A 23,615-nucleotide genomic window follows, 5' to 3' on the forward strand; every position below is an offset into this window, starting at 1 on the left:
AAGTTAGCAAATGGAGCTGTTCTTAAGTTGGATTGTTCTTAAGTAGGGACGTTCTTAAGTAGAGACCCCACTGTATCCAAAACTCTTTGTGACTTCCCAAACAAGTATATGATGACTCATGAGCAGACAGTCATGTAAGTTGAAATACACACAGATGATAAAGCAAGAAAGAGCTTAGTGTGGTTTTACAGAAGTTGGTGGTGTGCAGCTTTAGCCAGTAATAACAAGCATAGCTGATGGTAAGGAGTGCTGGAGTTACAGTTCAACTGTAATTATAATAAATTGAAATGTGATTAATAATATCTATTATAAAGTCACACTTTAATAAGCTTTTTTTAAATGTTAAGATTTATAATTATAATCCACTTGACTTAAAAATATTTGTCACTGTCTCTTATTTGTATCCTTTATTTGACAGTTCTGGGAGGAGAAGAAAAGGACCTTTTAAAACTATCAAATTTGGGACCAACATTGATCTTTCAGATGACAAAAAGTAAGTAAAGCTGTGCTTATATATTTGCCATTAAAAGTAAGATTAAAGTTCCTGACTTTACACCAAACCCAATGTTTTTCTTGGGTTGCATTGCCAGCTCGTATTTTACTAAACTCTATCACCTAAGTCAGTGTGATTGGATTTCATTGTCACTCTACTAGCTACTCTGTTTTTCCCAAAAATAACCTGAAAATAAGCCCTAGTATGATTTTTCAGGACACTTTTAATATAAGCCCTACCCCAACAATAAGCCCCAGTTAAGTGAAACCCTGCCCTCCAACACTGTGCAACAACCAGAAGAAGATGGCATGACTGTATTTGAATAAATGTAGATTGTTGTACATGGAACAAATAAAACATTCCCTGAAAATAAGCCTGACTTCATTTTTGAGCAAAAATTAATATAAGACCCTGTCTTATTTTCAGAGAAACACGGTATTCAGCATTATCTTCCTTTATGGTATGAAATAACTAAGAGAAAGCCATGTTGGATTAGAGAAATGCTCTATCTTTTCTAGACCTATCAGGGCCATCAATTATCTAGACCTATGTACCACTTACCTAATGTTTGGCTGGGAAGCTTGCCTGTTGAGTTAGAATTATATACATTGGACCCTCTATTTACGGAATTAATCCGTATTGGAACGGTGGCTGCAGGTTGAAAAGTCTGTAGGTCGAGTCTCCATTGACCTACAATGCACTGAAAACCGACTAATCCCGTAACCAGCCGTTTTTGTTCCGTTTTTTTTCTGGTCTGTAGGTCGATTCTCTGGCTGCAAGTTGAACCAAAATTTTGCGGCCAGAGAAGTCTGTAACTCGAAAAGTCTATAGGTCAAGGGTCCACTGTAATGAAAACACAGCAATTGACTGTTCATCAGTGAGAATACTTCTACTAAATGGTGATGGAAACAAAGTTTCATAGAGGATTGCCAAGTGGTTTATAGGCTGTGGTTGGTCTGTGTAACTGATTCAGTTAAGTTTCTAATGCCATCCTTTCCTGCCCACTGACATGAGTCAAAGAGAGATGTGATGAGGCAGTGAGGGACAGTGTACTTGCAGGTAACTCTATTAGTATCCAAGGCCAGCTTCACATCTTGAAAGTTGCCCAAACCACTTACAGCATAGTTGCAGAAGGTATTCTACTCTATTTATTTATTTAGCTATCTGATCACTTTCTTGTCAATATTTCTGAAACATTTCATGAAAAACAATAAATAATAAAATAGAAGAATAAGAAACAAAAGCATAAAAGTGTCCATTTAGAGTGTGGAGAAATAAAAAGCTATTTGCCTAAGGAGAAAAGCTAATAGAGATGTTGCAGAAGCCTCCCTATTGAGACAGTTCTGTCTGTGGTCCTGCAGCTGAGAAGCTCCCTTACCCAGTCACCACTTGCTTCAGATAATTAATTCGTGCTAGAGGGCTACTCCTCCCTTAAATAATCTCAGTGCATTGACGTTTGATGCTGGAGTAGGAGTTGCTCCATGTATTTTATTCAGTCTGTATCCGATCCCCGAGTACCACATCTCCTACATAATCAGTCTCTTATAAAGGGAAGAGGTGTCATTGACATGCCTGTGAGAACCAGTTCAAAAACTCCAGATTAGCATCTTGCAGGTAGAGCTCAAAATCATGTAGGAAGTTGCAGTAGCCTGCAGAACCCTGAAAAATAAATGCCAAGGGGCTGTGTAACCATCAGATATGGTTATACAGAACTTTGGAAATACTGTCCTAGTTTCTCAATGGTAGATAGTCTGTCCAGAAGGGTATTATGGTGATGGCATCAAACACCACAGAAAGGTTCAGAAAAGATTAATTTCCCCTGCCTGTCCTTCCTCCTGTTCACTTACAAGTCATGTGAGACCATGCTTTGAAATCACAATGAAAGGGCTCTAGATAATCTGTCTCATTTAAGACTTCTGAAAATTAGTCAGGGTTGTTATGCCTGCCATGAAGTTCTTTTTAGCTACAGTTAAGGGTTATCATATAATGAAATCCCAGTGACAGGTACAGTATCTGGAAATATCTCTATACTGATGTCTTGAAGTTGAGAGGCAGTGAAGGTGACTGGTACATCAGCAGAATCCACAATCTAATACTGTATGTATACCAGCACAGTAAACCTCATTTTCAAAGACTTGGGTATGGATAGTGCAAATTTTCACTTTTTAAAGATCTGTAGAGAGTATGAGCATGTTTTATTTCCTCAAATATAAGATAATTCAATTAATCTGCTGGTTTATAACAGGTGGAAGCTGCAGCTCCATGAACTTACAAAGCTTCCTGCTTTTGTGCGTGTGGTATCAGCAGGAAATCTCCTTAGTCATGTCGGTCATACGATCTTGGGAATGAACACAGTCCAACTGTATATGAAAGTTCCAGGTAGTAGAACACCAGGTGGGTAATGTGGAATATTGGGAATATACACACACTAACTACAACTGTCTGAATTTCTCAGTGTCTTAACTTTCCTTGCCAGTAATAAATCAGAAGTCTACGTTTATCTGTCTCCTCTTTTCTAGAATTATCAGTCTAACTGCTTTAGTCATAAATACATATAATATTGGCACAACTTTTAGAGAGAGCAATTTCCAACAGCTGTGCAGCATTAAGCAACAGAGCGAGAGAACAGTTGATGCAGTGTTGAGTATCTTGGAGAAAAGGCAGGATATAAATGTATTAATATAATCAGTATTTAAAAATAGATCAGTTCTCCCCATTCTTGTTATCCTAACTGTTTTATAAATACTTACTCTGACCAGCTTTTTGTTTATCATCTAATACACTGGTTCTTAACCTTGGGTTACTCAGGAGTTTTGGACTGCAACTCCCAGAAGCCTTCACCACCAACTGTGCTGGCTGGGGTTTCTGGGAGTTGTAGTTCAAAAACATCCGAGTAACAAAGGTTAAGAACCACTGATCTAATACATGAAGTGACCTCTTTCCTCTGAAATCTAACGCAACAGTAAATACATTATCCTTTAGGTACTGTGAGATTGTCATTTTTGTTTCTTTTTAGTATTCCTTAAATTATAACATGTTGCAGGCATCAGCCATCACTGTTATTAATTTTTCTGTTCTTATTAATTTCAGGTCATCAAGAAAATAACAACTTTTGCTCAGTCAATATAAATATAGGCCCAGGTGACTGTGAATGGTTTGTTGTTCCAGAAAATTATTGGGGTGTCCTGAATGACTTCTGTGAAAAGTATGTTCACTGTTTTTCATCACTGTATATTGTGTTTCCAATTACTTTGCAACCCACTCCTACCTCTAACACAATGTTATATTTATACTTATTTGGAAGGATGTATTTGGCACATTCTCTATTATGTCCTACTGTACTTCTGTCTTTACTATGCCACCATTATAGGCCTTGAAATGTAATAGTAATATTGACATGGAAATGTAAGTATGTGCTAGAATTGTGGCTAAAATCTAAACATACAGTGCAACTCCTTCTGCTAACCAAAGACACTTAGGGATTGTTTCTTGGAATGAAACATTTTCTGCAACAAAGCAAATTTTATCTTGGTCATATGGATGGCAACAGGATCTGCTGTTCAAAGATCCCTTTAGGCACAAACACATCTAAACACTAGTAATTGTAATTAATCCCTGGAATAACAAGTTGGCTTTTGGTATTATGAAGACAGATAGGCAGAAATTAGTGAACAGCTTTGTATTCATAAGATTTTCACACAACAGTGGTGTGTATCTATGCTAGTTCATTATATGTGCCCACACAGATAGGGAGCAAAGTTTATGCAAACCCCAGTTATATATGGTTTGCTGATGCAGCTAGTTGGACTGCTAAGTACTAGGGTCCTGTATGTTCTGTGATTTCTTGTTGTTGGAATGCAACTTCTCCCGTCAGTCATGGTGTTACTGGTTGTTGCATGGTAGCTGAAATATGTGATCCAGCTGCCTGGTTCCAGATATAATTGGGAGTTTCCTTGGGCTTGGATAATAAGAAAAAAACACTGCAGTGCTGTTCCAGACAGCAGAGTAATAGTGATACCAGCAGACCACTGCAGAGACAGTTGAAGTTGCAGTTACTGAAGTTACTGTACTCTGAAGCAGTGTTGTGTTGTTGTTTTTATAATGTATCTGGCTTTGTATGATACTTCTCAAACTCCATGAACAAACATTAGGATGTAGCAGTTTCCTGTAGCAGTTCACTAAAGAATGAGAGCTTACTGTAGTAGTAAGACTGGGCAGATTATTTGTAAACATTGTGGCATTTCTTTTGTTAGTTGAATAGAACACTGGTCTTATTTAATTTCTTGTACATAGGATATTTATATAAATGTTTAAATGTTCACTATCACTTTCCATTATAGAAACAATATGAATTTTCTAATGGGCTCTTGGTGGCCTAACTTGGAAGATTTGTATGAAGCCAATGTCCCAGTCTATAGGTTTATTCAGAGACCTGGAGATTTGGTGTGGATAAATGCTGGGACTGTTCACTGGGTGCAGGCTATTGGCTGGTGTAACAATATTTCTTGGAACGTTGGCCCTCTTACAGGTATGATATCCCTTAAAGTTGTATAAATAACTTTAAAATGTTGAGAACATTGAAATTGCAACTTCTGATACATTAGAAATGAACAAGTTTACAAGTAATTAGATCATATAGGATATAGAAATTAGAGTAATATGTATGAGATTTTGTTATTTTAGATACTATCTTGAGAAATTTCTAGGGGAAATGAAGACTTTTCAAAACTGGCATTTGGCCATCAAACAGTATTTAAACATGAGAAATAGCAGTTTCTAGTACAAGAAATTTGTGTTGGAATAAAGTGCAGTACATGTATAATTTAGTAGGCTGTGAACAGTACAGCGGTGCCTCTACTTACAAATGTCCCTACTTAGACCAATTCGACTTATGACTAGCTCTGGCCGCAAAATTTTGCTTCTACTTGAAACTGGAGCTTCCACTTACAAACAGAAAGAGGCAGGGGGAAATGGCGGGAAATTCAAATTGCTAACTGTAGGTGGCGAAAGAGGCTTCTTTGTAGCTCTTTCACCCCGACAGAGAGTGTGCAATCCGAGGAGGCTGCCTGCTAAGATATGGTGCTGCTTTATGCTTTTTAAAAACTGTCCTTGGTATTTTTGCTGCATGGTTTTTGGCTGGGGGAGGCTATGTTTCTGTGCTGTAATGGGTCTTGGGGGGTTGTTTGATTTTTTTTGTTCCCCCGCCATTTCCGATGGGTCTTGGGTTTGGTTGCTTTTGGGTTTTTTTCCCATTTTCGATGTGTCTTGCATGCTTCCGTTGCTTTTTGCTTTGTTCTCTTTGCATTTCTGATCTGCTCCCTTTGATTTCTCTGCATTTCCGACCTTGTCCCTTCATTTTCTGTGCATTTCTCATCTGCTTCATTTGTTTTCTGTGCTTTTGCAATGGGTCCTGCATGCTTCCCTTACTTTTCTCTCCCCCCCCCCCTTCAGCTGGAAGGGATTAATCGTGTTTCCAATGAGTCTTGCAGTGATTTTTTTTGTTATTTTTTTTCCTTTGACTGGAACGGATTAATTGCATTTCATTGCATTCCTATGGGAAATGGTGCTTCGACTTCTGACCATTTCAAGTTACGACCATCATTCCAGAATGGATTATGGTCGTAAGTGAAGGCATCACTGTCTGTCAAAGAAATATTATAAACAAGGTTCCTTCTAAGCTGGGCAAGGACGCTCCTGTGCCTCTCTCCGTGCAGCTATCTTCCCCCTCTGTGCAGCGATCATGTTATGTTCCAGTCACGGCAAAACCCTGCACAGGGAAGGTGGAGTTGTGTGTGCAGGAGCATAGTCATGAGAGAAATGGAGCCCCACCCAGTGTAGCTGAAAGTTAGAGGGCACATCGACTATAAACCAAGATTAATTGTAATAAGCTGTTTGCGTGTCTGCTGGCTCCTCCCTTTGTAGCCACTAGTACATACTAGTATTGAACTGAGGTTTTAATCCTAGTTTGGAAGGATCACTCAAACTAGGTTTGGAAAATGGGATATTTGAATACAGCAGATAGATTTTCAGTTTCTGAGCCAATCGAACAAATTTTGTTTTTCCAGCAGCATGGCTTTTTAATAAAAGACTACACTTAAAGAGCAATGAATTTTACTATTTTAAAAGGCAAAGAATACATGGCACTTTCTTCTCAAATACCTCCTCTTTAGGTGAGGTATACAGCAATGAAAATTTGGTACCAAAGTAATTTATTTTGAATTATTTCAAACAGTTTTTCGTGTGAATAAACAACCAACAAAAAACTACACCTTAAATATCCTCTATAGCAAGTTTGCACTCATGTTTTCTCTCCTGTATTGTCCTGTAGCCTGTCAGTATAAGCTGGCTGTGGAACGGTACGAATGGAATAAATTGCAAAGTGTGAAGTCAATAGTACCTATGGTTCATCTTTCTTGGAACATAGCACGAAATATCAAAGTCTCAGATCCAAAGCTTTTTGAAATGATCAAGTAAGTCCTTTTTTAATCTGTATACCTGCATTTACTGTATCCTTATTAGTGTAAATAGGAGACAAGGAGCATAGCTCCAGGTAGAACAAACTATCTGAATTTTTGTGTGGTTGGTACTGGTTCAAATATTAAAATTGTATACAGAGTTCAGTCTTCACTGAACTGAGTATGACCACAATTATTCTGAAGGGCTTTTCTTCTGCTGGAAGATATATTGAAAGCATACAGAAAATACAGCCTCCCACAATTGCCATATATAACAGGCCAGCACTCCAATTGCTAATAAATCCTGCAGGTAATTAAACCACAGCTAGTGTTTGGGCCAAGTATATTACCCTCTTGTGGCTGCAAGTGGTATTTCAGCATACAGACCTCAAACAGGTTTCGGTGTTCACTTTCACATAAGAAAAGAGATATAGCTGCAGTAAATACCTGCTATTTTTGTTATTTAGATTTAAATTCTACAAATGATATTTTGATCTTTGGAGCAGATACACATAAAATCCTATGCCATTTTGGAGCAGTGAGGGAACTTTGTGTTTTTTCCATGATTCCCATTAATAAGTAGTAGAATATTGTCTCCTGATATGAGAAATAAACTCTCATTAGTACTGGTTTGCACTGTTTAATTCTGAACATGGCTGAAAAATCTCTTCAATGAATCCAGCCTTGTGCTAATGCTTTTTCCTGTTCTTGTTTTGTTTTCCTCTCCTTATTCCTGCACTTTTCTTTTTCATTTCCATGATATAGTGGGAAAAAGCACAAAAGTGCTTGCCTTTTATTAGTACTGCTATAGAGGCAGTTACTATCTATTTTCTGTGTGTGCCTGATCCCTCACCCACCAATCTGTACTTAAATTATATGATATGACACTTGGTGAAAGTGAAAATATCAAGAAGGAGAGAAGTCAGTAACTAAGTTTACTGAGAATGGATTTTAAATTGTTTGTAACTTTCAAAGTGTAGCTGAGTAACATTGCTGGCCATGGTAGAAATTCCCTCGTTCACATTTTCAAAATACTTGTGAATATATTAAACATTAATAAGAACTTTTTAATGTAGTTATTGGTTCAGCAAAGCAATATAATACAGTGGACCCTTGACTTACAGACGGCTTGACTTACAGACTTTTTGAGTTACAGACTTCTCTGGCTGCAAAATTTAGGTTTGACTTGCAGCCTGAGAATTGACTTACAGACCAGAAAAAAACCAAAATGGAACAAAAACGGCCTGTTACGGGATTAATTGGTTTTCAATGCACTGTAGGTCAATGGAGACTTGACCTCCAGACTTTTTGACTTGAGAACCGCCTTCCAATACGGATTAAGTTCTCAAGTCAAGACCCCACTGTATGACATTGGTACAGTAAAGCAAACTGAAATACTATATATGGAAGGCAGTATAGGCCTTTCTTAAAAACACAATAATTAAAATGCAACCCAGTAATATTCTAAAAGAAATGAAATGTGTTTTTATCATATTAATTGAAGCCACCTTAGGAAGGCTTTTGCTTTGAAAGGCAGCTTATAAATTCTTAAATATAATGAAAAATAAATAAGGACCAGAATCCAGTTGGTGATTAATGGGCCTACATTAAATCACTTGTCAACCACAGTGAATCACTGCTTACAAGGTACTGGTTGCATTATTAGGAATGTGCCTGGTGTTTATTCAGGCATACACCTTGTAATATGATTAGCACATTACTACACTAACTGTTCCTCTATATACACTGTTCTATCCACATCTTCATGTACTGTGCTGGAGAGTTTTGTACTTCCCATTCTCTCCTGCTGAGAGGAGGGATGGGATCACTGGAAGGGTTAAATAAGTGAACACTACTTCCTGCTGTCATTCACAGTCGTTTCAGCTTTAGTGAAAATACATATATCTTTAGCACTGTCATGCGTTTATGTATGGCCCCACAGTACAGCAACATATTCATGGTGAACTGAGATCAGAACCTTTTCAGCTCCTACTTCCCCAGAGACGACTTCTCTGTGATTTATTAGTGATATCTTTATTATCTGGACCCATGGAAAAGAGGAACCTGTTGATTCCCATCTGGTATTTAGTAACTTCCACAACCATCATCAACCTCTGCCTAGACCAGTTCATGCAACAGTTCCACTTTCTGGATACCAGTGTGTGATTATTAAACAGGCAGACAAACATCACCTTACGTCAGAAATCTAGAGATGGCTACTAGCTTCCACATGTTTAGCTTCCACCTCAAAACTTTACTAAATCATTAATCTACAGCTAAAATATATGGCACAACTGGAATCTTCTCAGATCAATCAGAGACTTTTAGCTTAAGTGTCTAAGTAAAGCATTTCCAAGACTGTAGTAGTTACACAACGAAGTGAAACACATTCACACAACCAGTGATACCTAGGAACTATCTTCTGTATGACAAACTCAGATAACAACAGAACACCTGCAATTCTTAGCTTAAACCACTAAAATGCATCGACAAGCTCCACCACCTCTTGGACAGTGATACCTCTCTTGAAAGAGCCCTAGGTGGGAGGCCTAAAGGTATATACAGACAGCTTCCTAACATGAAAAGATTACTTACAAGCAACCACAGGCCTCACAGTAGGTATGTTCATTCCAGAACCAATGTCAACACATATGCCGATTCTGTGCTCACATCTACATTAAAACACTGTTGAAGGACCTCAAGATGTAATCTGCAACATTAGGGGTTCCTACACCAGCTGTTCTTCCAATGTGATGTATGTACTGCCTTTTATCAATGTTTACCAACAGCACTGTACAAAATGCAACAGTTTTAATGCAAAAGAAATCTGTTAGTAGAAACAGTAGTACACTAAATCACTTCTGTCTCACTGTCTGCTTTGGCTGTTATCCTTAGACAACAGAACTTGAAAAATAGCCTCCAAAAGGAAGTGGCTGAAAAGTAATGCATCAGAAAGTTCTGATACTTCTTCCTAGACTTCAGCAGGGTTTTTTTTTTATTTCATTTTAACCATAAGCCTATTAGATATTTACACACTTGCAAAGAAATATTGTGGAAATTGCAATTGCTAATTACCAAGGTGCTGGTTGCATGCCTGATTGCGCACCTGGCACCTAATGCCTTGCCAGTTAGCCATGGAAACCTCCCCAATTTCTCCTGTGCACATCTAAAAATTAGATATTTGCCTACACATATCATACAGTTTTGTCCATATTGCTACCCAACTTTCTTATGCTTTAAGACAGCTGTCTGCACAGTTTCCTTTACTTATACATTTGGCACTCCTGTTCACTTTACCATTTCTGATAACTGCTAAAACAAAAAGTGAATACATTGGGGTATAATGAAATTAATTAGCTGAAAATATAAAGCAAACGTTTCATCTAGAACTCCCAATGTATCTACAGTATTTATACAAAGTAATATACTGTAAGTAATAAATATGTGCCATCAAGTCAGATAGGACATTACAGTCATGATAACACATAGCATTAAGGATCTTGCAATATTAGTTGCTGCTGCATGCTGTGGCTGTAATGAGCTATTTTATTATGTATAACAAGATCTGTTCTGGTTACGTTACGTTTTAAATTTCTATTTCTAGTTGATATATGTTATTATATTCTAGTTTGTGTATTGTTTCTTCATTTTTGCAGTAGTCATCAGAGCAAACAGGAGTACATTTGCAAGAAAATCTACACTTGTATTTGTGTAAATTTCATGTCGGAATAAGATCTGTGCAGAATGTTATAGACCTCTAGCCTGTGTTCATCATAGCTGTTGTTTGTTCTGACAAAAGGTTAATTCCAAAATGAAACCAAACAATCATTGATAATCATTTCAAAATTCATCTGAATAGCAAAGTATAAGTCTTCTCATTGCTGCAGTAATTCCAGACAATTGTCTTATTCTACAAGCTTTATTCCAGGCAATTGTCTTATTCTACAAGCTTTATTTATCTATGTTGCTTGGCCATTCCATAAGCACAAAAATATTTCACAGTTGTAAAAAAAACAGAAGTCTTACAGCCTTGAAAAACTATAGGCATAAATACTTAAATAAACATGATAACTAAACTTAAGTTGCAGGCAAGTTCTTGTGTCAGAATTCTATCTGAAACATGGTAGAAATAACATGGCAAAAAGAATGTTTTAAGTTACATTCTAAAAACGTATAGCATAAAAAAGGGAAAATTGAAAAACAAAAGACAGAATAAATATCTTAAAATATCAAAGCTGTTAAAATTAAAAATCTTTGAAAGTAAAATATATTGCTTTATATAGCTTATAATCTTAAAAGGCACATTTAAGAAGCATTAGGGAAAATTCAGAGTTCTTAAGAATAAACATTAGAGATGGGGATATTCGTATTCACATACGAATATGAATATCCCTGCACAGCTGAACTTAACGAAGGTCGGACCATCCACTCACACATCTGGTGGCAGCGGCAGCCCCACTCATCTTTCCAGTTGCTCTCTTCCCACTTGGCTGGCCACTCAGCAGCCATGCAGGGAGACTCGTCCTCCCTCCCCCTGCCTGAGGGAGCTGAGCAGAAAGAGAGCGATACTCCAGGAGCAATTGGAAGGATGAGTGGGGCCACTGTTGCTGCCGGACGCAAGAGTGGACAGTCCGGCCCCAGTTGCCAGATCCTCATTAAGTCCTGCTGTGCAAGGTTATTCGTATACGAATACCCCCATCTCTGATAAACAGATATTTAAGAAAATGGCTTCCTTATGTTCTAAGCATATTAAGAATGTTCACAGAAAAATTCTAAATAATGCTGTCACCCAGCCAAGCCAGTCTTGTGTCAGTTTACATCTATGGAGGGAATCCATGAAGATTGTTGCTATTTGGTGTGTGCAATGTAGTGTGGAGCCTTGCTGTGTTGATAAGTTGAATTCCTCAATGCCTGTGTGCAGTGTTCCCTCTAATGTTCTTTACCACCGCACGGGAGCCTTGCCCCATGCGTGCATGGAGGAACAGGGTGTGGCGATCTCCTCTGAAGCCCCTATCCCCTCAGGTCTTCACGAGGTTCTCACTCTTCTTCTTTCTTTGCTGCCACCAGGTATTACTACTTTACCATTTTAATCATGGAGATATGTGTGCTTTTAAAACTTAAGTCATTTATTAGATCAGGGAAGTTAACATCTGATTAATATTCAATAGGTAAATCACAGGTTGCTAATCACTTGTATTTGAAACAATTCTACTTTAACTTTAAAACTCAATTAACTCTCTGTTCCATTCAACGTTCTCACAGATCTCTAACTCACTCTTAGTTCACTTTTAAGTTTCACACTGTCTCTCACTACCAGGATCTCTCTTCATACTCCATACACTAGCCTTTATATCCAGCCTCCTCCCCCTTGGCTCCGTCTTCCATCCTCTCATTGGCTCCTTCTCCACTGTTCTGCTGTGCTGGACAGGTGAGGGCAGGGCTGTTCGCTACACACCTCTCCCCTTAAAAAGTTGTTTCGTGGGGTAAAAGCTATAGTGCTTTACCCTCATGAACAATGAGAAGCTTTACAGTAGTTAAACCTCCACTAAACACCACAATCAAAATTTACCACCTTTGAACATAAGTAGTAATTACACAACTGATATGCTTGTTATACATTAACTTTGTAATCCAGTTACTAATTCAGTTACATTCCTCATCACTTCAATAATCTACACAGGTGCTTACCCAACAACAACACACAACACCTTTAATAATTACATACAATTTTTTTAACACACATTATATAACATTTAACAAGGTGCAATTACACATTCTATCGCTTTTGCCATTTTACCAAAGTCCATTTCCTCCTTCTTTAGTCTTTGGCACACATTGCCAGGGCGTCTGCCACAACATTATGAGTCTCTTTTGTCCACATTTTAATTTTTCCCAGTCTGTTTTATGACATAGGAGTTATCTCTTAACACCACGTTTTTGTCTTCTTCAAAAGTCCAAAACCGTAGTCATGGTGGAGTGATAGTGCTCATACTGGAAATGTCCTACCCTCCTGCGTGGCTTGAGATATCGTGAAGTCCACCTCCCTCTGCACCTTCACGATACTCACAACCTCCTGACAGCTGGGATCCCTCACTGACCTGCATCTTCCCTCTCAGGAATGAACTAGGATGAAGGATCTTGCAGTCATCTGCCTGGCCGGCGCAGCTCCTGTTTAGAATCCGGACCCCTCCCTGATGGTGATGCCTCACTGGCATTTGGGACCTCTCCGTACGCAGTTTGCCACTGGCGTGGTCTTCCATCTCTCTTTCCGCCATGATATTTTAGCTGCTCTACAGAGTTTCACCTCTCCCTCTGGAGCTGCTATTGTGATGCTCTTGGTTAAACCCTTTAGGTAGGGCCTAGCAAGATCGAGCCTCACTCACAACCCTTTTGCACTTTGCACCACTGGCAGGATTAGGCTACATTTCAAGCTATTAAGCTTTCGATAGTTCACCCCTCTGCCTTCCCAATATGACCATGCATGTTTTCTCAGGGTCTTTCTCCTTCTCTTATCTTGAAAAAACTTTGCGTCCTGGCCCCAAAGTTTGGTTAGATAGGTTGATCGTCTATAAGGTGTAACTGCCTGTGAGTGTGCATCCCCGGTGTCAAACCTGTGCACAACACCCTTGGCTACTTTGGGATTGTTGTAGAAAACCTGTTTGCACCTCTAGGTTTTCTTTGTTGTTCTGGGGAAACTGAGGGATTGATTTGGTCCTCCTCTGAGGTGTATTTGGGTCCGCCCTCCTTTCCCCATAAGGTAATTCAAGGCTTTCACTGTCAGCTTCTTTCAATGCCAGCAAGACAACGTTTTCCTTTCTACAGTAGGGCTTGATCATTTTCACCTGGTCCACTATCCCGCCTGTCTTTCCCTTTAACAGTTCAATGTAATCTCCCTCGTTCACTTGGGAGGTTATTTTTCACCATCTTGGACAGGAAGGAGGTTTCTAAAAACTGGGCTAACTCAGAAGTAAACCCTTTGCTACACATGTACATCAGCAGGTCATCTGCAATGGTCTGAGTCTCAGTATTTCTCTGTAGAACCGCTTCGGGATAATGTGTTGCACAATCAGTGATATTCAGAATGATTCTGTTTCCCCTCAGGGTAACTCTGGGCAATGGTCCAACTATGTCCAAAACACTGCATTGGACTGAGTTCAAAATGGCAGGTAAAGGACATAGCTTGGTATCGGTTTTGTCACTGCAATCCCCTTGCCTCTGACCTACTTCACATCTCTGGCCAAATTCTTTTATCTGCTCCTCCATTTCAAGCCAGTAAAAGTTTTGAGCCAATCTTTGGTCAGTATTTGCCATGTCCATATGAGCTGCAAAGGTACCAGTGTGCCCCTGCTCCTCTGTCCCCACTTGATCTTTGAGAGGCACAATCATTTGCTTGAGGTGAGTCTCCCCTCCCCCACTGGGATTCACACAGGCCTCCCTGTCCACATGGTCTTTTCCCGGGAATAACCTTGCTGGACTCTCAGGGGTTAACTGAACTTCGCCAACTGGCTTAAAACATTGATCCAATGTGGGATCTGTACTTTGTTCCCTTTTAAAAGTGTTTTCTAGTGGAACCTTAACTGGTATTAATTCAGCTGTAGGAACTTCTCCTCCCACCAGCTCTGTTTGAATTTCACCCTTATCCTCTACTTTGCCTGCTTCTTTCTGCTGGGTGCGAGTCTGCACTAAAACACTTTTGACATGCTCAGTGAGATTGATCACAATCAAACAAGGTGCAGGCAATCGATCAGCCATACCTATTCTCCATAATCCTTTCCACTCCGATATCTAATAGGTACCTCAGCCACTGGCATGGTAATTAGTTCTGTATCCTTTATTGATGCTTTTTTGTCATTTGTAAAACATATTCAGCCATTAGGATTTTGTGGTGATTTGACTTTGCTAGGCTAGAGACTAATTGTTTTGAAATGATTATAGTAAACTATTGTTCAAATCTCAGTTTTATAAAGCATTTTCATTTTCAGGGCTATTTTTTTTCTATACCTCCCTTAATTAATTTAAGCAAGGCAACAAAAAGAATACATTGCCAAAATGTGCTGCTTATGTACCACCCTATAGGGCTTAAAGCACTCTCTGGGCAGTGCACAATTTAATTATGCAGGCTACACATTGCCTCCCCCAGTGAGTTGGGGACCTTAACATTCTGTACACACAAAACATCAACCTCAACAGGTGGCTTTTGACAGGTCTACTTCTATATGCCTTCCAGCAGGTGAATGTGGGAATATTTTGCTTGTAAATCTTCAGTGTTGTTAAAAAGTCAAGTGGATGACCTCCAGTCAGAGATTATATGTCTGCGATGTTCTTCCAGCTTTTCTTGCTAAAAGCTTAGTGCAGTCATCTGCTTGTCTCTGGTCCTTTGTCTGGCAAAGATCTGGAAATTTGCTTGTTACTTTCACCTGAAATGAAATAAAGGGGGGGGGAAGAGACTTTTAAAAGTCATATTTTTCCTGTGTGTCATGCTTAGGTCAATGTAAAAAATTAAAAATTGTATTGGCATGGGTGAGACTTTCAAAACTTAAAAATCAAAAAGTCAAAAATTATTGGAATAGACTCCTTTTAAAAATTGTCAGTGGGAAGAAAACAGTGTTTCCATGTGATTTTAACATAAAATATCCTTAAAATCCTGGACGTTTTAAAGATTCCAGTTGCAATGTAGAACAGTTTTTTAGTTTCACTTGACTGAATCATTTATGTGAAATATTGATTGAAGCACTTGAGAACTTCTGTTTGTACCCCGTTCCTTTTCTCTCCTTAGAGTAAGTATTGAAACCCAGGCATCTTCCATTGGGATATACTTCTACTATACCCTCCCATTATTATTATAAAACTGCAGACACAAAATTTCAAACCTTCACATTATTATATCCTAATTTGTGCATTTGATTCCCAGTGTGGTGTAGTGAATAGAGTGACAAACTAGGACTCTGGATAGCAGGGTTCTAATCCCCAGTCAGCCATAGAAATTGACTTGGAATGTAGAACTGGTGAGACCACTTAAATATCTCACTCACCTTGAAAGCCTTATTAGAGTTGCCATATGTCGGTTCTGACTTGACAGCACAACGCATACACTATTTGTGTATTTCTTGCTGTTTTTTTTTTTTTTTTTTTTTGTGGGGGACTTATTTCTTGTTTTCGCTCTTTCTTACTACGAAACCAATTGGAGCTGTGGGCTGTGCTGTTGTCTTACACTGGACTTTCAAACATACTTTTGCCCACTTTAAATGTATGAGTATGCTTATCAACACTTGAATATACTAGTTACCCATTACTAATGTTGGAGTGATTTTGACAGAATATCCTTGCCTGTCAACCTAAAGGGGTCCTAGAGTCTTTTAAGAACCACTGACTGAGAGTCACTATCCTGGATCTTCTGTAGTTCTGTTATATTTCACACTGCCACCCACCTCATACTGTGTAAATATCTGTCTACTGAGGCTACGCATGTATATAAAGAAATGGACTACTGTCCACAAAGGTTTCTGTGAAAGAAAACTTGTTAGTACCTCCAGATGCCTTGGGGTATTTTCCCTTTCTTTCCATTGGAAAGATGATTTATGTCATAGTGCTGACCATTCTTGGTTGTTGTTTCCAGTGAATTTTACCTGCCTCCCATCTGCGTAACTCAAGTAGTGCATCATATGTCTTTTTTCTAATTACTAAAATTCAGATAGGTACTGTAGTGAAATTTACAAAAGGAACAATACTTGAGGGGCTGATGTTTCTGTTAAATTTTTACAAACACTCAAGTGTAAATGAACTTTTCATTGTTTCTTTATCCTAGGCTAGGAAACCACTGAGAGTCTAGAGATCGTTTTTGCCTTCCCTTGGACTTTCAAAACCAGTCACTTCCAATTTTCAAATAAGTCTGTTTTCGATTTTAAAAGACTTGGGGGAATTACTTGTAAATGATGGACCACCCCCCTGAAGAAGCTACTTGAGAGTGTTGTTTTCCCTTTTTTGGCACTTAAGTTCTTTTTACAGGGATAAGGATAGAGGTAAAGGTGGTATGGGGGAGCCACAGGCCACACTTTGTCCTGCTCTACTTTATTTATTAGACTTTTTTTGTTTAAATGTGTTTCTGTAACATTACATGATGTTAATTTTTTGTGTAATATTTTTTAAAAAATGAGGGAAAAATATTTGTGAAGCCTAAGACACATTAAAACAAAAGCATTAAATGAATTGGTTTAACAATTCTAACATCTGTTACAGGTATTGCCTGTTGAGAACTCTCAAGCATTGCCAGACTTTGAGAGAAGCTCTAATTGCTGCAGGAAAAGAAATTATTTGGCATGGGAGAACAAAGGAAGAGCCAGCTCATTACTGTAGCATATGTGAGGTTAGTAAACATGTGTGTTGGTGTCATCTTACAGATCTGTTACATCTGATACCTGATACATCTATCAGAGTCACCCCTCCCATTGTGTCATTAAAATACTCAAATCTCCTGTTACATCTCTTCTAGATAACATTGTTGTCTAATAATTAGAGCAGTAGCAACATTAAACATGATTAGCACTACATAAAAGTTCTTGTGTAACCCAGGATGTGAAACTACAGTGGTGCCTCGCTTATCGATTGCCTCATTTAACGATGTATTCGCTTAGCAATGAGGTTTTTGGAGCGATTTTGCACTCCATTTAGCGATGTTCCCTATGGGGAAAATTTGCATAGCAATGTTCGGGACCTTGCCTCGCTTAGCGATGACAGTTTAGGTCCCCTGTTTCGCTTAGCAATCTTCCATTTTCGCTATTTTTAAAGTGTCTTAAAATGTTCAAAAACTGTTTTAACCTACAGTTTAATGCGTTCCAATGGGGGGGAGAGAAATTCACCAAAAATTAACGAAGAGTCAGAACAAAGCCAAATTAACTTTGCAAAGGTTTTACAAGGTGCACTAACGATCCCAAGCATTTAAAACAGTTTTTGAACATTGTAAGACACTTTAAAAATAGCGAAAACGGACATCGCAAAACCATTGGAATGCATTGAATAGGCTTCAATGCATTCCAATGGGGGAAACATTATTTCACTTAGCGATGTTTCCTATGGCGATTTTCGCTTAAGGACAGTAATCCGTTCCCATTGGAATGGATTAACCGATTTTCAATGCATTCCTATGGGAAATGGTGTTTCGCTTAGCGATGTTTTCCCATAGCGATGTTTTTTTTGGGAACCAATTAACATCGTTAAGCGAAGCACCACTGTAGTTGCACAGTGTTGACCACTTTCCTATGATACATATGCATGTGTGCTTTAACAATTTTTGAACAGGCAGCAGTGTTACAACTTTACTAGCCCGTGTGAGTATAAAAATAGAATATCTTCATAAAAGTTCTCATTCTTGTGAGAAGTCACAAGTATGTTTATATTCCTTCTAGTACACTGCAGTGTGCAGAAGATGGAAATGTTCTTTTACTGCGCTTCATTCAATACATTCCAGGGTAGAGAAGCTCCATTTGTTTTCTTCCCCATGCCTAAGAAAGTGCTAGTATCAAGCTTACCTTGTAGAGTTTACTGAGTTTAGCAAAGCATTTTCTGATCTTCTTCTTGTAATGCTAAACCTCCTTATAAAAAGAAGCTCACAATGATGCTCTCAGAGTTGTGAAGGGCTTCCTTAAATGGTAGGGGCCCTAGTCAAAATTGCTGTACACAGAACAGATACAGATATCTTAGATTTTTCTCATGTGAACCTTGCATCTGTTAGTAAACAGCATTTTAAAAAATGCTCCTCTACCAAAGGCATACTCCCAGCACTGCCAACAGGTTGAGAATTCTTTCCATATGTGAGACCAAATGGGGAGGGATCACAACCAGCATCACTCTTTACAGCAGAGGTAAAGATTTCTGGAGGAAAAGTCCATCACAGGCTACAAGCCACCATGGGGATGTATAATCTCCAGGCTTAAAAGGAAGGTACTTCAAAATGCCTGATGCAGGGAAGTGATATCAGGAGACAGGTATCTGGTGGTCTCTGCTCTTTCAGAATGTTGGGAGAGAAATGCAAACCCAGACACATCTGGTGGGGCCACTGTGAGATACAGGAAACTGCACTAGATGGGCCCCTGGCCTGATCCAGCAGGGCTGTTCTTATAAGGTTCACCATGGTGACTTTAGATATATTGGAGTTAGGAAAGCAGATTGATTGCTCAAGGTTATTATGTGTAATCTACAGCACAGGAATAGTAGAAAGATATATATTTACAGTAGGAATTGTGTCCCACTCTGGTTTCCTGGACAATGGACTGTACTTGGATTTTTTCTCAGGCGAAAGTATGACTTGTCAGTATTTTTTGGTCTAATCCTGCTTATTTGGTCACAGTAATTTGTATCATTCTAGTTTTCAAAATATGTTTCAGATCTGTGTATATTACCCAGAGACAAGTATTTGTACAAGTTCTGAAAATTTAAGGCATTACAGAACCATTTGTTTTCAGTATGCTTAGTGTTGAACACCTAGCCCTGCCTCCACTTATTGTTGCTTTCTTCACCATTTCTGAAGAGGAGAAGTTCCTGGTGGCATGGAGACACTCTATGCAAGCAAGAACCCTGAAAAACAAAGCTGCACAAACTGTATGTCAATAAGGAGCAGTTGAGACGCTCAGTTTTAGGGGAGTTGTGAACCCAAAGGTCAAGACAGTTGGGGGAGGGGCAAGAATATGTGCTTTTATTCTGAGCATATTCCTTCCTAGCCCCTCCCTCAAATTTCAGCTTTCAGTTTGTCCCAATTGTCTGCCTGAGTATGTAGGTCATATATTTTTACCAATAAATAATGCCAGATCCCAAACTGAGCATTGTACATAGGTCTAGAAGTGCTGCCATGGTCCATTTCTACAGTTCCACAAGAGATTACACTTAATTGCCTCTCTTACTTACGTCCAACAGGTGGAAGTCTTCAATTTGCTTTATGTCACAAATGAGAGTAATTCTCGGAAGACCTATGTTGTACATTGCCTAGATTGTGCACGAAAGATAAGTGGGAACCTGGAAAACATTGTGGTGCTAGAACAGTACAAAATGGAGGACCTGATGCAAATCTATGATCAGTTTACATTAGTAAGTGGCATCATATTGTGAGGTGGAAATATATTGAGTACAATTTGAATGTGTTGGTTGAAATATACTTGTTGCAACTATGTATTGTCCTAGGAAGGAGGGGGAGTCTGTAGGCAGTCACCTGATGTATAAAATAGAATTGTAACATCAAAAGAACAGATAAAATACCACGTGTTGCATTTTTAAAAAAAGAAAAACCAGGTTTCCTGGGTAATATGAATTTATTCATTGATTTGTAACCACTAAGAAGCAAGCTTAAAAGGTGTACCATATTAGTTCTACCTTGTTCTCTAATTGTCAGATGTTTCCTTTCTACAAACCCAGTGCACTCACTCAGTAGAGCAACTAAGCCAGTTACACTTGCAGAGTCCATAACACCTCTGCCTACCTCCTCCTTCTTTTGTGAAAGTACAGTTGATCAAACAATGGCGTTGAGCGAGGGAGAGCTGTAGAGAGGTCAGGACAATAGTTGCAGGAGTACAGAGGAAAAGCCTGTGAGTGCAGAACTATTGTGCTGCTACTAAAAATACAAAGCTGAGTTTCTCAGCTTTGTATTTAACACCATGTCAATAGAGCATTTCGCTCATCATGATTTCTTCTCTCCGGTTAAGGTTTCCTCTGGGAATATGGGCACCTCATATTCCCTATGGTAGCCATGTTTGAGCTTCAGGAAGCATGATTCCTATGGTGTTCAATTTACCTGTTTTACATTGTTGCTTTTTTCATACAAGGAAACAAGATGTATCTTTATTGTGTTAGATTTTCTCTCTCCCAGAAATCCCAGGGTAGGGGCAGGTTTTGCAAAGTTTGAGAGCTTTTGTCAGTAAATTGTCCCATTCTGTGTCAGATGTTGAGGACCCCTTTCATTCTCCCCTCCTAAGTCAGGGAAGCTGAAGCCCCCCCCCCAACCTGGGACTTGTGGGCTGAATGCTTGCTTGTTCAGACCCTTCAGTGGCCAGAACAGCTTGCTTTTTGTTCTCTCCTGGTCTCATAAGTCAATATAGCGCTGGCTCTTGGGATCAAATCCAGTTGTGGTACGTAGTATCTGTTGCTACTACTAATTCTGGAGCCAAACCTCAGTAGCTTTGATTATGGCTCAACCTTTTAATGGGGAGGAAATCAGTGTCCTGGAGCTTCCGATAGTTGGCATACATCCTGAAAGATGAAATGGGGGCAAACCACCTGTAGTGTACATCACTGTGTCAAGTCTGAAAGTCTCTGATACCCATTCCATTGAAACTGCTCTTTCTGTCATGAGATCATAACAGTTTCCACAAATGTTCTGAATTGAGTGTGGTCTCAGTACCAAATTAGACCTCACATTAAAAGCCTCTTTACACTTGACATACATGTCTTTTAAAATGAACATAGCAACTGCTGAGAGTTTTAGGATTATTGGTATTAAAGCTGAAGAGGAAGAATACCAACTCATCCTGTGCTGGAGCCTTGACTAAATGCTGTTGCCTGAAGCAATTGTTTACAATGGTGCAGTCACATTACTCTACTTTTTGACTCTTAGTTACACATGAGATAATGTGTTTGCTAAATTCCTCTTTTAAAATGGATAATATATGGCACAAGTGTTGTCTGTATTTTTAAGGGAATGCCGTCTCTTAAAGGAACACTAATAGAGAAAATTCATAGTGAAGCAGTATCCAGAATATAGCCATAAAGACATAGTGAGTCAGTAAATTTCCAGTTGTTAGCAGGTTTTGTGGAGTGAAAACTAATCCTTTCTGAAGACATGTATCGTTGATACTAATTTATAAAAAGTAATATAGTATGTTTTCTCTTTTCAGGCACCTCCATTGCCATCATCTTCATCTTGACATTTTTCCAAGGACATTTTCATAAAACTTTTCTGATATTCAGGAAGTGACCCAGTTCTGCACCACTGATTTTTGTAGCGATCCCATAAGGCTGCTGGCTGAAAGCTGTGTCTATGCAACCTTCCAAGTGCGGAGTGTCAACCAACTGGACAGGAGAGAGCACAGCTCCTACTCCAGAATTTAAATATAGAAAGCTTATTCAGCTGAATTTTTTAAAAAATTCCATGTTTTGTATATATCTGACAAAACTGGCAACATTATAGAGACTACTGACTTGAAGACCACCTCTTTTGTATTTCTCCGTTTTCTGGGCTGATGAATTGGTTTCATCTATTTCCCTTCCCCTTCAGTTTTTTCTTGGAAAAGTACTAGCATAGCTGGTCATTTCTTTGTAGGGTAGTTAGAATTTTAAGTCTTTCTTTGGGCTACACTTTTTTTTAATGTGAAAGGTTAGGTGATACTTTTTTTTACTGCTTTTATGTTATTCTCTGTCTTGTTTTGAAACCATGATGGTTACTTTTTGTTTCTTAAATAAAATTTTAAAAAATTAACAGCCAAGTCACAAAGATAAATGGGTTGCACATAGACTAAAAATAAACTTCAGATTTGTGATTTTGTTTCTAATCTTGATGTAAATTTACACTATTTATAAATACATATTTATTGCTTGAAAATATTTGTGAATGGAATGCTGTTATTTTTTCCAGATTACCTGCCATTGAAATTTTAAGGAGTTCTGTAATTTCAAACACTACTCCTATTACATTTTCTATATGTAAATAAAACTGCTTAGCATTGTACAGAAACTTTTATTAAAATTGTTTAATGTTTAACATTTTGTATTGTTTGAGTTTTAAAAAGATTTATGTACATTGACACATTTTTGTTGATTTTTTAAAATCTGGTTATATATATTTTATATATACTCGTGTGTGTATGTGTATATATATTATATATATATATATATATATGTATATAGAAATCTGAATATAAATATATGTATAAAGAATTAGACCTAAATTTTTTCTTGTTTTTAAGTTTTACATCTATAGCAGATTTGAGGTGTCTACTGTAAAGTATTGCTTACAAAAGTATAATTATTTTTTAAAAATATATATGGTATGTATCATCAAGATATGATATGTCCTTCAGACTGGTTTATTGTTAAATTGCACTTCTTGCAATTGCAGACAAATAGCTGATGCCAAATTCTAGTGGTAAGATGTGTGGAGTAGAGTACTAACAACTACAAAAAATATGTCTATAGTTTAACAGGATTTTACAGATTAAATTTAAACACCTTAAAATGTAGCAAGGAATTATAAAGAAAACAGAGTTTTAATGACAATGGTATCTTAGAGCACAGCAAAAACAAGATTTGTACATTCCAGTTGCTTTTTAGCAAGCATATGTTATGTCTTAATGCTATTTTTCTGTTTTATTTTGTAAGCCAAATTCATTGATAATTTTTTTAAGCATTAGAATCCTTTAGGAATCTTTGTTTCATTTTTTTCAAAGTTAACAATAGCAATTCATTCTATTAAATTGCTCCCATTGTTTCTCAACTGTTACATGAAAACAGTGGGTTAGTTTACTGATTTATTAAGTTCTGCACTGAGTCAACTGGTAATTGTAACTTCTGTATGTGTTCTGTCATATTTAACGTCGCTGACACAAAGCATCAGAATTCACTTACATTTTTCAAATGTATAGGAATTTAACTGTGCTCCTCAGCAGATTGAGTGAAGGAAAGAAGACAGG

General features: G+C 38.2%; 1 protein-coding gene across 5 annotated transcripts in view; it reads left to right on the top strand.

Moving 5' to 3' along the window:
• The window catches only part of KDM6A (lysine demethylase 6A), a 192,183-nt gene extending 169,496 nt beyond the window's left edge, over window positions 1–22,687 (top strand). For all 5 annotated transcript variants that reach the window (XM_020783901.3, XM_020783903.3, XM_020783902.3 and 2 more), the window contains 8 exons: window positions 419–493; window positions 2,739–2,887; window positions 3,584–3,698; window positions 4,834–5,021; window positions 6,822–6,963; window positions 17,185–17,311; window positions 19,855–20,025; window positions 21,825–22,687. In XM_020783901.3, the coding sequence (XP_020639560.3) occupies window positions 419–493; window positions 2,739–2,887; window positions 3,584–3,698; window positions 4,834–5,021; window positions 6,822–6,963; window positions 17,185–17,311; window positions 19,855–20,025; window positions 21,825–21,854 (997 nt within the window). In that variant the 3' untranslated portion in view covers window positions 21,855–22,687. The remainder of the gene's footprint in view (window positions 1–418; window positions 494–2,738; window positions 2,888–3,583; window positions 3,699–4,833; window positions 5,022–6,821; window positions 6,964–17,184; window positions 17,312–19,854; window positions 20,026–21,824) is intronic.
• The last annotated feature ends 928 nt before the right edge of the window (window positions 22,688–23,615 follow it).

This window comes from Pogona vitticeps, chromosome 3 (genome assembly GCF_051106095.1).
Source record: "Pogona vitticeps strain Pit_001003342236 chromosome 3, PviZW2.1, whole genome shotgun sequence".
NCBI lineage: Eukaryota > Metazoa > Chordata > Lepidosauria > Squamata > Agamidae > Pogona > Pogona vitticeps.